We start from the raw sequence: 15,557 nt of genomic DNA, 5'->3' as shown, positions 1-15,557 counted from the left end.
AACCGACTATTAACCAGCTTTTAACCAGCTATTAACCGGCTATTGACCGGCTATTAACCTTTATTTGAACGGACATTAAGATGAACGTTAGGGCCTCCAGTGTTCAATTAATGTCCGTCCAAATAAGGTAGACCAGGAAGAGTGCTAACGGAGGAAGTTCTAGTCACTAGTCTGCGGCGGATATATACGGAGCGAACTGACTTTTGAGGAAATATTTTAGATCTACAGCTTCCTGAAGATTGCTGTAGTTTTAATCACTGTAGTATGAAACTTAAAGTTGAACTCATCATTAATTGAACTTTGTTTCATTTGTTCTTTATACGGATACATACGGTATACCTTATTGGACCTTCTTTGGACGGACATTTTACAGTCGATTTGGTCAACGTCTAGACGCCCTGCAAAATTTCAGAACTCTAACTCATTTTTAACGTGGTTTTTAAGGCACCTGAATATGGCGATTTTGGGTTTTTTATCTAATTTCGTATAACATGCTGGCGCGTATTTTGCGCAAATTTCTTAAAAACCTCCATATAACTATTTCTTATTCCTGTCATCTTTAACATCGAATTCGAATGTTTTGAACTTAAATATACAGCTGCTGAACTACTTTAGATGAGTCTTAATGCCTGAAAAACAATAAAGGGGTATAATAGTATAGGGGGTAAATAGTATTGTGAATATAATGGCAACTATAGATGAGTCTTAATGCCTGAAAAACAATAAGGGGTTTAATTGTATAGGGGATAAATAGTATTGTGAATGGCAACGGTAATGCTTGCCAGCATTGTAATTAATTTATTTAACTGTCAGTGTTCAGTCATTAGTGTGAGTGTCGTGATCAGTAGAAGATTGACAGTGAAATATTGTCAGAGTGAAATATCATCATACTCAAGCATAAGCTGTGATGCTGAAAGAAATGATTTGACTGCCTCGACAGTTGACATAGCATCATGAGTAAACCAAACTATACGTCAGGCATAATTTATTTTATTTTCATCAACACGAACGTCAAAACTGTTATTTCTAATTTTAGTCACTAGATTTCGCCATTAGTTTATTAGCTGATGCCTAAACTCTATTTTCAGAAGTATAATTTACTTCTCCTAATTAAGTTTTAAAACTTCTGACTTGAAGAGTTGCTTTCCCGGTAAAATTGTAGTCATAGACTAGGGGACAACTGAAATTGCTTTACTAAGTTAATAGCAGTGATAATTTCTAGATTTACTACTTGTATTATCAATTTATTAGGAACATGTCGAATATCTTTAAATATTTCATTTTAGATAGCAATGTCAGCGGAAGACCATGAACAAGAAGGAAATTATGTTGGTAGATACACAACCCCTGCTGGTGTTTCATCTGAGGATGTTAAATCTATTCAGGGGTTTAAAGCAGCAATTTGTAGGAAGGACGAACTTGTGGATTCCCTACGGCAAATGAAAGAAAAAAGCACACTCTTTTCGTGCTGGAAGATGCTGGATAAAGATGACATCCGCTTCCTCCCATGGCTACTTACAGATGCATCAGACCAATTCTGTGTCATAGAGTGTCTTCTGTCTTGGATGCATGCCAATGAACCTGAAGATGTATCATTTGTTCCTGATTTTTTGAAGCAGGCTTTTGACATAAATCTGATGGGACTTGAGCAATCCGTCGCCAAATACCGTGCTAATCATGTTGAAACAGTTTTAAGGAACTTGACGATTACCAATTTGAGTTACATACCCATGTCGATTTTCTATAGCGATGGTACTCAACTATCACTCACCCTAAATAATGTTCAGAAGAGAAAATATTGTCAAACGGATGAAATATGTATCAGTTTCTCACACAAATATACGATGAAAGGTGGATATGGTGATAAAACATCTTTCTTTGTGGTTTCAGTTTTTCCAGACAAAATTCCAACCATCACATATTCTGATGAATTCTTCAAATGTAGCCCATTTATCGTAGCATGGGCCAAATTGGGCACCACAATATCAAAGATTCCGTTATATTGTGAACCGGAGAAAGCCTACAAAACGATCCAAAAAGCCATAAAAGATGATTCCAACCTCTATTGTCAAAATTTGGACCAGGTCACAAGATTTGATCTTTTCGACTTCACGTCCTACTCCCACTCCGACTGGAAGCCTAAGTCTAACTATTATAGAAACTTCGATGACGACTTGAACAGAGCCGAAGCATATTGGGCGGAATGCGACGATTATGCTGACCACTACACTAGTAACTACTACTAGTACCCCGACGAGTAGACTTCTCGGACGAGTAGATCAAAGTTTGATTTTTATTATTTTATCTCTCACCTCTACTGTCCTGATCACTAGTCACTACTGAAACAGAGAGACAGGTGTACACATGGTCATTGGATGAGAACTGGACAACAAGTCTGGTAGAACTAGAACGGAGGTTACTGGGCCGCGCTCAGCCTGTCATTCCGCCAAATCTTTATTCGTTAATGAACGTCATTATTATGTTAATGAACATAATAGCCTGGGGTCCTCAGGTAAGAACGGAGGTAGTGGGGAGAAGGGGAAACATTGTTATCTTATCGTGTTTACTATGTAGTTTAGGATGTTTTCATTGTATGTGTTATCTAATATCTTCTTATGTTAGTGGTTAATTGTACTATAAATTCTTCTGTATTTGTTTACCGAAAATTTGGCTTTTCTTAGATCTCCGATCCATACGCGCAGAGAAACATATAGAATATGACACAATTTCAGTGGCGGACCCACACGAACCACACTAATTTGGTACCCAGAGAGATCCGATCATTTCACCCAATCAGTGACGATTCCTTGGTGATGTGATCTATGGATGAAATTTAACCGACTTAGAAATGGGCAAGCTTAAAGCTAGGGTAGAGTTTAAATAAAAACTCACCACCTATTACAGAGTGGTATGCCTCATTGAGACATTGCATTATTTTTCATACCCCGACTCCGACTTAATAGTACTATGTTTACAGTATGTACTGAAGGGGTATCCTAGGAAGTTTCTTGAACTTTTTAACAGGTACCCCTCCTGATTTAACCCTCAATTAATTTTCCTATCATTCGGCTGAGTCGACCGAGGAGATCGCATAGATCCAATGGATCCTTAGTTACTCCCTAGACTAGGTGACACTGGGATTCGAACCCTGAACCTTCTGCGCAGAAGGCGGATGCTCTAACCACTAGGCCACCTAGCCCCTTCAAGACTTCTTCCACTTTGATGATGACTACTTCTCCGACGAGTAGATCTGGAAACTGACAGACTCGTTTAAAAGTTAGATTACTATTATTTCTACTGTTCTGGTCACTACCCCTAGTCACAGCGTAACTTCTGCCGATGCAACAATATTATTTACGGTTTTTATAACAAGTTATGACACAGGTTTCAATAATTTGCATGATTTATTGTGAAATTGAAATTGCTGACGATATATCAGTAAAAGTATTTCACTGTCCACTTTATCAGGCCTGTTTGGCCTTCCCTCACAATTGCAAAGGCTGGATACTATATTGCTAACGAGTGGGTGTCAGTGCACCGATCCTTCACAACCTTGTAACTATACTGCTGACAATAGTGCACCGACTCCCAAACTGCAGCAATATCAAGTTAAGGGCTACCTCACGAGGCGAGTAACTCAAGTTATCCTCAGTTCTTCTCTGCCAGTACCAGTTTGTGTATTGGCAGGGAAGTTTGTTACTAGAACCGTAAAGTAGTCCTGAACTGAAAAAAGCTGTCGGAACATGTCGATAGAATTATTAAACTTGAACCTGAAAATCCAATATCTGTTTTAACAATCTTATTCATAACATATCTAGTACCTGACCATTTAATATCATGCTTTAAAATGTGTTTTAAGAAAATTACCTACAAGAGAAATTTAACGTTGTAAACCAGAAACCTATCTTAATAATGGATGCTTCAATATAATTGCTCTGTCTATTTAAATCAATAGTCAGGCACTGCTGATACGATTAGGTCGTCTAAAAGAAAACCGATGTTATCACACCTATATAGTACCCTTAAAGGGAACCTAAGGGAACCTAAGGGAACCCTACCGGTACCCAAATATACCCTGAGGTATCTTTAGGGGTACACATTTGGATCACCGTTCGTCTTTCATGCGACCTATGATTGTCTGTCCGAATACCTAACAATCCATGTTGACGCTCTTATAATGGCTCTTGATGGTCCACCACTCGAAGGTCCTGTTCTTCAGCTCACACACGTTATCTGTCTCCCCGAAGGACACTGCCTGACACCCCTCCGTATCCCTGCAACGTCTCAAACACTCCTCAAAGTGAGCCACAGTGAGACTTTTGATCGTGTATCCAGGGAACTTCTCCTGCATCAGTCCGCACTGGAGTTGTGAAGGTTCACTGTTGTCACATTCCATGTTCAGACTATGGTATCCAGGAGCTACTGTTGGTCCTGAAACTCCCCCTCGTTTATTCTTCAGGTAGCAGCGGTGGGTGGCCTCTTGGAAGGTGAGAGCCTGGCAGTTCTCCGTGTCTCTGCAGTGCTTCACGCACTCTTCAACGTCCGCCACCACCAGGTTCCTCAGGTCACTACCAGCGAAATTTATCCTTTTCCTTAGACACTTCATAGTCTCGGTGACTGGTGTGTTGTCACATTCCATGTTTAAACTGTTGTACCCAATATCAACATTGGGTCCGGAGGATCCTCCTCGGCGGTTCTTGGCGTAGCATCGTTTGTCAGATACCCTGAAGGAGAAACCCTGGCAACCCTCGGTGTCCTTGCAGAGTTTCACGCACGCAGGAACCCCTATCACTATGGTGTTCCCAATGTCACCTCCACTGAAGTTGATTCCATCTCGGAGGCAGTTTAGGTTGTCGATTTTGCTGTTGTCACACTCCATGTTCATGCTCTGAACCCCAGCCGCCGCCACTACCGGGACATTCGCTCCACCACGTCGGTTCTTCAGGTAACATCTGAGTTGGTCAGATAAGACTGTGAAGACCACTGCTTTGCAGAGCTCTGTATCCCTGCAATGTCTGACACATTCCTCCTTGTCCTCCACGACGAAGTTCCTGAGATCAGCTCCTGGGAAATTAGTGTCATCTCTGATGCAGCCAAGGTTCTTGACGGCGCTGTTGTCGCACTGCAAGTTCATGCTGTTGTGTCCAGCTGCTGCATTAGGTCCTGTGTCACCCCCGGCTTTGTTCCGCAGATAACATCTGTTGTCCGCAGTTCTGAACGTGACGGCTTTGCAACCCTCTGTATCTTTGCAACGTTTCACGCATTCCTTATCGTCAGTGACTATCAGATTTCCCATATGGGCTCCCGGGAAATTGAATCCTTTCCTCATGCAGTTAAGGTTCACTTCATTATTGTCACAGTCCAGGTCCATGCTTTTGTGTCCGGGTGAAAATGTGGGGTAGTTTCCACCGTACTTTGATTTGAGGTAGCACTGGTGGTCAGAGCCTCTGAAGGTGATGGACTTACAAGCCTCTGTATCTTTGCAGTGTTGGATGCACTCCTCAGCCCGAGCAACCACCACGTTCCTTAGGTCAGCTCCCGAGAAAGCTATTCCTTCTCTCATGCAGTCGAAATTAGTTATTCGACTCTTGTCGCATTCCAAGTTCATGGCTATATTTTGAGCAGCTGCAACTGGTCCATGGCTCCCTCCTCGCCTGTTCTTCAGATGGCAAAGTCCGTCCGTCTCCCTGTAAGATATTGCTTTGCAGTTCTCCGTGTCTCTGCAGAGAAGGGCACAGTGACTTAGACTTTCAGATTTGAGGCTTCTTGTGTCTGCTCCGTAGTAATAGAAACCGGACCTTTGACAGCGCTGATCTACGTCGGATCTATCACATTCCATGTTAGAACTAATCCATCCTGCCTCCACGGTGGGTCCTACACTCCCTCCCTCGCTAGACTTGAAGTAACATCTTTTATCTGAGAGTCTGTAGGAGATAGCCTTGCACGACTCCGATAGCTGACAGTCCCTCACGCAGTCCTCTTTCAAGACGTATATCTTCGAAAACATTTCCGCTCCTGGGAAGTTTTTGTCTTCGTGGCCACACGTGGCAAGGACTTCTTCTGGTGTCATTGGTGCCTTTTCTGTGCAGTCGAAACCGCAGTTAACTAACTTCTTCTCCAATGCAGTGCACTTTTTGACTTCTTTAGCTTTCAGCGGTTTCTTGGCATCTTCACTGTCACATTTATCTATACTTGACTCGAATCCTGTAAAAATGTTATCCTGAAATTTCTGATTCTGAACTAATATGATCATTACATTTATTTTATAATCTTTCCAAAAACCAAACTAATTTTCGTGGTGGCAGTGAATAAGAAATTGATTCCCGTTCAATCTTTTTCTTAGTTGTATTATACTGTACAGTGAAATGTGTAATAAATATTACAAATTTGTGTCCATCAAAATTTGTAGTTAACTAGATTTTTAGTTAACTACAATTTTAGTCAAACATTTCACTAATATATTATTTCACTAAATATATTAAATATGTTGATCGAATCTTCATTAAGGTATAATCAATGAATTAATTTTGGTGTGTGAAATATGCTAGAAATAATTTATATTTAAATTTTTACCTTTTTTAAGACATGCTCTGAAGGCAGTTTTATCCTTTTCATTGCATACTTTCGGTCCTTTCGCCTTCCCTCCTCCCTTTTTTCCTCCAACAGTCGCCACAAGAATGGTCAGAAATAACACGAGTGCTAGTTTAGTCATCCTGAAGATGAAGGTCACGGCTAAAACCTTTAATATACTGAGCTATATTGTGTTCATAGTTAGATCAGAGTCAGTAAGAGTCAATGAAATGCAGGAATAAATCAGTTTCGGAACTAATCGACATTTAGAAGTCGAAATAAGTCGGTCCGAAACTCGTTCGAATCAAAATGTCAACAATAGCAATGATGTATGGGGACTTGCCACCCCATGGCAACATTAAAATATATCGACCCTGTTACATCGTTTCCTGTTAATATAAAACTCCGTTACAAAATGAACTGGGATCTGGCAATACTACACCTTAGTTCGATAAAATATGATAAAGTAATGTATAACTAGACTTAAGTAAAAGTCTGAAAGAATATAGAAAAAAAAATAATATAATGCTTGAAAGCTAAATAATAAACTGCGAGAGAGTAGTTAACGTGATATAAAACATTAAAGATAATATAGTTCGTGGAATGTTTTGCCTCGTGTGGCGTATACAAAAATAACCGGGTATATCAAACGGGGGAAATAGCATAACTTTCCCTCATTCAACAATTTTGAAAACTAAAACGAAGTGGGGAGATTAAGTGCTTAACTAAGTTAAAGTAAAATAGTAGTTGTGTTGCTATTTTGATATGGTTTGGATCGGGCGGAGGTGGAGAACCTGGTGAACCGTTATCTGACACACGTAACACTGGGCGTGAATATTGAATAAGCTACGTTTTAAACAAATTATCGAGAAACAGTAAATTTGATCTAATGCCTACGTCAAACCGCATGAAGCGTCGGAATTATGAAATTCACTCTTTGTCATCTCAGCTCGATAATAACAATGAAAATTTTATGTCGTCAACTCTTTTATTTATGGCACTTAACAGTTCCACCTGTGCTTATTCAATGTAAAACCGCATGAAGCATCGAAATTAAGGAGTTATAACACGTCTATATCACTTATATTTGATAAAAACAATGAAAGTTTTACTCTGAAAGTTTTACAATGAAAGTTTTACTCATATAATATCAAGTATGTTGCCCTTTACTACTACTCTGCGCTCTATACTACTACTATGCGCTCTCCTCCGAGCGTGCTGATTCACTAAACACTCTGAGTCTGAGTTACCTGGGTACCCGACTACCATGAGCCTGAATCCTGATGTTCATAAACATAAACATAAACATAAAGATTCGGCCGAACGGCGAATGACAGGCTGAGCGCTGCCCAGTAAACTTTGAGATTTTTTAAAACATCCCGGTCCCCGGTTCCCCTGACAGTTGAAACCAACTTCAATCGTATTATTTTTAACACTGAGTGAACCTTCATGACATTTTTTTTTTTTTTTTTTTTTTTTTTTAAGAGAGGCTGGGCCAAGATAGCCAACGAGAGGATAGCATTGAGATGCTCTGCCTACCTCTGGGGTGTGGCAACCTTGGGGAAGGTTGCCGGTGAAATCAGAGTGATTGGTGGAGGATGGTGTAAGATGATATATGAGTCAAAATGATACGCTTAAATGCCAGCTGGGTTTGGAAAAGTAAAACGAGACGAGACAGCATATGAGATAATACTTTAAGTCACCCCGGTCTGATCCAGCTCTTCCGGCACAATTAAGCGTTTGGTGCGGTTTGCGAAATTGACAATTGTGGTGATGTGTTGGTTGTCGAATATGTCATTGACAGAGAGGTAGTAGTCCTGGAAATATTGACCTCTAATTTGGGCAATAGCTGGACACTGTCCAAGGAAGTGTGAGACAGTTTCCTCTCCGTCGCCGCACATAGGACAAGCACTGGTGTTTGATTTGCAAATGGTGTGAAGGTGTTTGTTTAAGCCGCAGTGACCCGTGATGAGGTGAACTGCAGTTCTGTAATCTTGTCTGTTTTTGCTGAGTGTAGTGTTGAGGTTTTTGATGATTTTGGCATGCTTGTGGCCGAGTGTCAGTTTGGTGTGTCTGGGACCGTCAGTTAACCAAGTTTCCTGATTCAGTCTGTTGACTTTGTTGTCGATTTGACGCTTGATGTAGGATTGTGGAATTGGACACTTTAAAGTGGATTCACTGGTTGTACCAAGCTTGGCCAGCTCATCTGCTTTTTCGTTCCCCCACAATCCGATGTGTGCTGCAATCCATCGTATCTCTAGCGTGTTGTTGGATCCGAGTGCATTAAGAGAGTCGTAACAGTCTCTTGTAGTTCTACTCCGCGTTGAAAGCGCAGAGATAGCTTGTATAGATGAGAGACTGTCAGACCATATGATGATATGTGTGTTGGTATAGGTAGAGAGATATTTGCAAGCTTCAATGATGGCGGTGAGCTCTGTTTGGTAAACAGTGCAATAATCAGGGAGCTTGAATGATCTTTCTTCAAGGGTGGTGTTATTGTTGTCAGTTGTGATGATATAGCCAGCCCCGCATCCTGAGTCTGTGAGTGACCCGTCAGTGTAGCAGGTGATTGTTTCACTGGTAATGTTGTCAATGGTGTTTTGAAGTGAATTTCTATATTCAGTGGTATCGGCTCCAGGAGTTGTGACGGTGAAGTGCCGTCCCAGCATCATGGTTGGTGATGTTAGGTCTCTTGTTGCTCTAGGTGGGATAATGAGGTCTGCCATGAATTGTTTGTTGATAGTGGTATGATTTTTGATAGTTCCCTTCCTGAAGGCGATAGTTTCAAGAGTGAGGCTGCCATAAGCTTGTAGCCTGGCCGCACCCTTTGCTGCTTCACCTTGCAGGAACAGTATGATGTCAGAAGTGTCGGTGAGGTGATTCAATGCGATAAAAGGTGTGCTTGGCATGGCACCAGACACCTTCATGACATGAGATTAGAATGCTACCCGACGAGTTATCAGCGAACAACTTTTATGGTCACGTGACACAGCCATATGAAATGTCTCGTTAGGGTTGAGTTAAGGATTGTGTTAGAGTAAGGATCAGAGTAGAGGGTTTGGGTTTAAATTGTTCTTCATACTCATAGCCATTACATTGAAAAAACGTATTGAATTGAGTCACGTGATAATCTAGTGTGGAGTGATTTGTCATCATCCTTACTGATCGTAATATAGATGTGAATTAGCTGGTAAGGCATGTTTTTGACACGTGACAAAAATTAAGCACTGTTGACCAATCAAACCCCTAGTAAATCAATGTCACGTGTCAAAAACATATGCAGCTCACCTCCCAACCAGAATCCATGCCATGGCCATGCCCATATCTGTATAAGTATACTTATAGCCCATTAAATCAAACAGCAAAAGTTAAGTTTCACTTTGTTGTATAGAATGTTCAATGTTGCTGTTTATGTTAGAGTTACTAAATGATTCAATGATAACTGCAGAATTCAACGATAATACAGTGTTCCACCTCTATAACGCGGTTTTTGGGAAAGATTGAGCGTACAAAATCTACAAATACTGTATCTATACTGTACCTATACTGTACAGAGGACCGCGTTATAACGGGGTCACTTATCTTTGTGCTAAAATCAGCTCTGCTGAGCTCTGACGTGCCATGCGCCATATAGCATCATATGAACGAAATGAACAAGAGGGCAGGATTTTATTTCGTTCCATAACTGATAGTGATATAAAGGATAAGATTAAGAAATTTAATATGTTCACTCCAATATATAATTGTTGTACAGTACGCACTAGCAGGGCAGCCGTGCACAGGGGCAGTGGGCACGTTATACTTATAATTATATAAAGGGGGATACTGTTCTACAACTGTGAATAAAAATGGTTACAGCCTATAATAATTTGACACGTTTACTACAGTTAAAGCTTTAAGAATGAAACTCATAACGTAGGTGGGCCATGAGTCATTAGTTTACTTCACTTGTCAAATGTAAGTTACATTTTCCACATAAAATTATTGAGAAATATTTAAGTTTACGGTCGTTATGACGTTACCTCTGCGACCGCATGAAGCGTCGAAGATGGGCAATTAGCTCCTCTCTAACCACGGTAAGAACAATGACAATTTTCAATTTCAATATAAGTCAGAGTGGGTACTCACCTGCACTACTGATCATCATATTATATCTGCACCTCATTTTATTAAACGATTCAGAAGAAAAGCCTTCCAGTAGTAAACTAACCGTGTATACTGATATAGTTTCAAATGATAAATTCAATTATTCAAGAATTATCCACTACAATTTCTAATATGAACGGTTACTATTTAGAAGCTGCAAAACCTTAACACGTTGTATTTGCAGCCTTGGGCACTTGCTACTTCATACTTATCACTTATGTGACATAAAAACACCAAAAATGTTTCATTATGACGAAACAAAAACACAATTTTTCGACTATCTGCATATTATGCAACCAAGTGCCACAATTTTCCTTTGAAAATTCTTATAGACGGTACCTTTTAATATGTACATGCAACTGTTGTAAAAAACTCGTATAATAAACGAATGTATCAACTATCTATGCTATACTATATTTTAAACTTTAAAAAATCCTCCAGCAACGGGGACAGAAAAAAAACACTGAGAATTGACCAAAAACCGACCCTAAGACCCCTCTTTGTGGTCAATTCAGCTCGCAAATGGAGTTGGAACTTCGCGATTTTTAGCAGGGTTGCAGAAAAATGAAATACACCGTACCCGTTATAGCATTCTTAGAATTTTGATGTAGGCTTTTATAGATTTTGTAACTTAACTTCGGAAGTGAGGTGAAATTAACGTTAGAATAATGGCGTTATTTTAGCAAAGGATATCTGCGCCGTTGCTTAGCAGTTAGCAACAGCAAGAGATTGCATGTGCGCGAAAAACCACAAATTAGCAACTCGCGTTGTCATGACAACTCGCGTTGTCATGCTTTATGATACTATAAGCTCACATTAATGCTCACGCTATAATCATTAATAACTTTGGTTGTGATTGATGTTTTTTGATGCAGTAAAAGGCATCGATTAGGAAATGCGAATACTTACATCGCTGTCGTCATTGTCAAATAAAATCTATACTGTTTGCAGAGCTAGATAATGAAGAGAAATTAAAACAGAACTGATTTTTAAAATTTCCGCGAAAAACCTTTCGACTAGCAGGTTTTTAATGGTAATGAGTTAAATATGCTGAAATATGGTAGAACTAAAATATGTCGGAAATCGAAATAAAATACAAATTTTGTCACCTTAGAAAGTAAATCAAATTTTTCGTCCACATTAACTTAACTTGATCTAATCACCATTTTAGGATAAAAGCAAACAAATTTACATTTATCGATACAAAACAATTGGTTATCAAAAACTTATGAACGATGTTCAAATAATGAAATGTTTTGTAATTATTAGTAATAATAATATTGCAGAAACATTGTCAATTTTTAAAAGTTAAAAAGAATAGTAAATTATAAAAAGAGACGCCTTAAATTTTCTAAAATCATTATCAAAGATCACATTGAAATTTAGAAAAAACAATAGAAATGGAACACTAATACTATTACTACGATACATATTTTATGTAATCAGTAATGTAGTTTCATTTTCATGTATAAAATTTTACGAAACTGTTTCATTAAACAGGCGTTTCCAAAATATCTGCGAAGTTTTGTTGTATCACATCCTCTTGTAACTGCGATCCTTGTAGCTCTGCAGCTGGAGTTAGGGTATCAGCACCTTGCACTTCAGGAGGATCTTGTCTTGGATCGGGTCTTTGCCGTTGAAGGGCCACTGGTTTTTGATGGGGATCAGGTCTTTGATAGAGTTGTCGGCCTCCTTGCATGGACAGCCTCATTGAGGAAAGGAGTTCAGATATTTTCACTTTTAGGAAATGTCTAAAACTTGGCACAGTTAGGGAGTACACAAAGAAGTTAGCCATTATATTCAGGTTAGTGAGCTGACCCATTACTCGAATGGAAGTGGTTCTGTATTCAACTCCCCAGAGATGCGTTATTAAACACACACTGAATGGCAGGTAAGATATAAGTAACACTCCGACAGTGAGCAGTACTGTGGTCACACCCTCCCATCTTAGTGTTTCTCCGTGCCGGGAGGCAGCTTTACTAGCCACGATCAGGAGAAGAACTGATGTAACAATGAGATTTGTGTAGGAGAAGATACTCAACGCAGCAATACTGACAGGAAAGTACTGTGGTAACCAGGTTGGTACACTGGGCGAGAGGTAATCATAAGCGCAGCCATAGTCTATGTAGCTTAAGTGGATTGTGTCTCTGGTGTAAAGTAGGTTCCCCACAAGTAATGGAGTGTACCAACAAAGCGCTAGGAGCCACAAAACAGAACAGATTTTATGTCCTAACCGTGTGGTCCAGGTTCTAGTTCTCAGAGGATACTTCACTGTTATCAGTTTCAGAGTGGTCATAGCACATGTCAGCAACACTGTCACTGGAACACAAGCCCACGTGACATTTACCTCCACATGACAGAGCAACTCTCCAACAACCCAACGATCTGATATTATTGCCAGAGTACCAGGGAATACTCTGAATACTGTTTGTATCAAGTCACAAACAGCCATGTGCTGCATCACTATTATTATCACTTTATGGAGTTTGATGGCTCTATATTTGATAGTGGCTATTAAAATTAGACTGTCCCCTATGAGTGACGACAGAAGAACTGTAAAGTTCCACAATATGAGAAGTGACCGCTCTTCGTCATCTCTGATAGCATATAATAGCGTTTTGTTGTCCGTTTGCATGTTCAACAGAATGTAACCTGGTCAAGAATGTTTGGTTAACAGAATATTATTTACCCGCTTTCATTAAAAACAAATTTCAACAAAGATAACTCTGTCAACGGTGTAAAATTGTTTTATTCAGCGTGTTTTAAAACCAAGGATTCCTAAGACAGTGTTGAAAAGTTGTCAAATTTGCTATGAAAAAATAAACACGCGACCGATTCCCAAAATGCTGGCTTAAAATGCCACCTCCCAGTCCCAAATACCGACACAGTTCTGAGGCACGTAATGAGAACTTGATCAAATATATAGATAAACATTATTCACAATTACGTAAAACGTAGCTACTTTTTTTTAGTAAAAATTTTTGTGAAAATTTTGATTTTTTTCGGAAAATCAGGTAGACTGACAGAACCACAGAATAGAGGAGAAATCACAAAAGTAAGCTGAATTTAATAATCCTCACTCCATGACATGATACATTTCCAGTTCTGCTCTCCCACAAGCTGCTCAACAACAAATTATCTCAAGCTCAAGTTGATAGACCGTGTGAGACTGGTATTATCTCTGAGAAGTTCACAGGAGCAATTAACCTACACAGGGCTTGTTAAAATATTGTTATTAGAATTATATACTTTCTAGCTTTGAGCAGTTCTTTCTAAATTTGGAATACTATTAACTATAATATATTAACAGTTACTTACAAACTTCCTGCCTTCTATAATCTTTCTATTATTGGATGTTTTTAATCTTAATTTGTAATCTGTTTGTTGATTTCTCAACAAGGTACTATCATGGCTATTTTAACCAAACCGTACTCTTCCATAACATTAAGATTTAAACCCCCATATTTCACTCAGATGTGGATATATGGAGTCGAAAAATTAGACCAATCACAATGCTGGCAAGCATGACCGCGCCACTAGTATTCACAATACTATTTACCCCCTATACTATTATACCCCCTTTAATTTTATTGTTTTTCAGGCATTAAGACTCATCGAGAGTAGTTCAGTAATGTCCTTAGCAACACGATTTACCTGAAATGATATTAATTTGAGGAACCGTCCGCAAATGCAAATTGATACCGAGAATGAAATCGGTCGCTCGCTTTTCCCATTCATTCACGGCTTACGAATTGTAATAAAGCTTATTTTCCACGCCGGCCTTCGCTGCCGACCAAAATATGGCTTCACGCCGCCGCCTATGTGTTTTACGGCGGCGCCCATGTCTGGTCTTGAGAACAGTAGTGCACCAGTTCTCTTGAAAACAGTAGACCAAGGGTTTCCTTCACCTGAGAACAGTAGTGCACCAAATACCAATTCTCCTCGAAACAGTAAAGCATTTAAAGTGATTCATGGACCGTTTCCAGGGGTGTAGGAAGAGGGGGGGGGGTGGCGACCGCCCGCGCCCCCCCCCCCCCATAAAATCTGGAAAAGGGGCGAAAAGGGGCCAACTCTAAGAGTTTGGCCCACTCATGAAGAAAATCAGTATTCAGTTGAGTGCCCTGCCGGTATTTTTGACTCTTGTTATAACAGTTACATGCTCGTTCCCATCTCCAGAATGGTTGTAAGGTAAAACGCCAGCACCCTCAAGATAACATTGTCATTTTTCAATAACCTTCTCTGGATTTCTACAGTTCATACAGTTCTACAGTTCCATAGGTATACAAATGTAAATAAACCTCTTCAGCTCACATTTAAGTAAACTACCTCTTCTTACTTCTATCATACTAGAAGACGTTTGGGACTGTTTCTTGGATTACTTGGGAACAGAGATAGGCAAAAACACTAATATTTTTCTTTAAAATTTTACGGTATTGTGGCAGTATTAAGTATTTACGGTAATTTCTAGTAAATTTTTAAACTGTATGCTGTTTGTTGTAATTTTAGAGCATGATTGACGTGTTTTGTTGGTCAATTTTACTATATCAGTAAAGACGATTTACACATGTATTTTAAAAGCTCCTGCTAAAACAAACTTTCCGTATCACTTATATGTTTTAAATAATCCCCCTCTAGCTTTATCAGTTGGTTTAATTTTCTTATCTTATAATGGCTCACTGACCTGACGTTATGTCATTAATATTGTGCAGTATCAAATGTGATTTAACTCGTACATTTACAACAAACAGTATAAAAGCGCTGAAAATTAGCCACAAAGTGACCCTTTGTTGAGGACAATTTTTAACAGGGTTGCATAAAAAGGAAATGCAGCTATTGTAGCA

At 39.4% G+C, this 15,557-nt stretch overlaps 1 protein-coding gene across 1 annotated transcript; it reads right to left on the bottom strand.

Annotated features, from left to right (window-relative positions):
* Positions 1 to 3,385: 3,385 nt before the first annotated feature.
* On the bottom strand, positions 3,386 to 6,713 carry LOC134815278 (micronemal protein 4-like). Its single transcript, XM_063823792.1, has 2 exons — positions 6,574 to 6,713; positions 3,386 to 6,204 (listed from the first exon to the last, which is right to left on the bottom strand). Exons 1-2 carry the CDS (start codon positions 6,710 to 6,712, stop codon positions 4,151 to 4,153), a joined length of 2,193 nt encoding a protein of 730 aa, XP_063679862.1. The 5' UTR covers position 6,713; the 3' UTR covers positions 3,386 to 4,150.
* Between the last annotated feature and the right edge of the window lie 8,844 nt (positions 6,714 to 15,557).

Source organism: Bolinopsis microptera, chromosome 1 (assembly GCF_026151205.1).
Source record: "Bolinopsis microptera isolate Bmic1 chromosome 1, MBARI_Bmic_1.0, whole genome shotgun sequence".
Taxonomy (NCBI): domain Eukaryota; kingdom Metazoa; phylum Ctenophora; class Tentaculata; order Lobata; family Bolinopsidae; genus Bolinopsis; species Bolinopsis microptera.
This window is presented reverse-complemented; position numbering and strand designations above follow the sequence as displayed.

Excerpts from the sequence above, each read along its gene's own strand:
- LOC134815278 (XM_063823792.1), bottom strand. The coding sequence starts at position 6,712 with ATGACTAAACTAGCACTCGTGTTATTTCTGACCATTCTTGTGGCGACT. Across the intron at positions 6,205-6,573 it reads CAGAGCATGTCTTAAAAAAG|GATTCGAGTCAAGTATAGAT; the intron begins GTAAAAATTTAA and ends ACATTTTTACAG.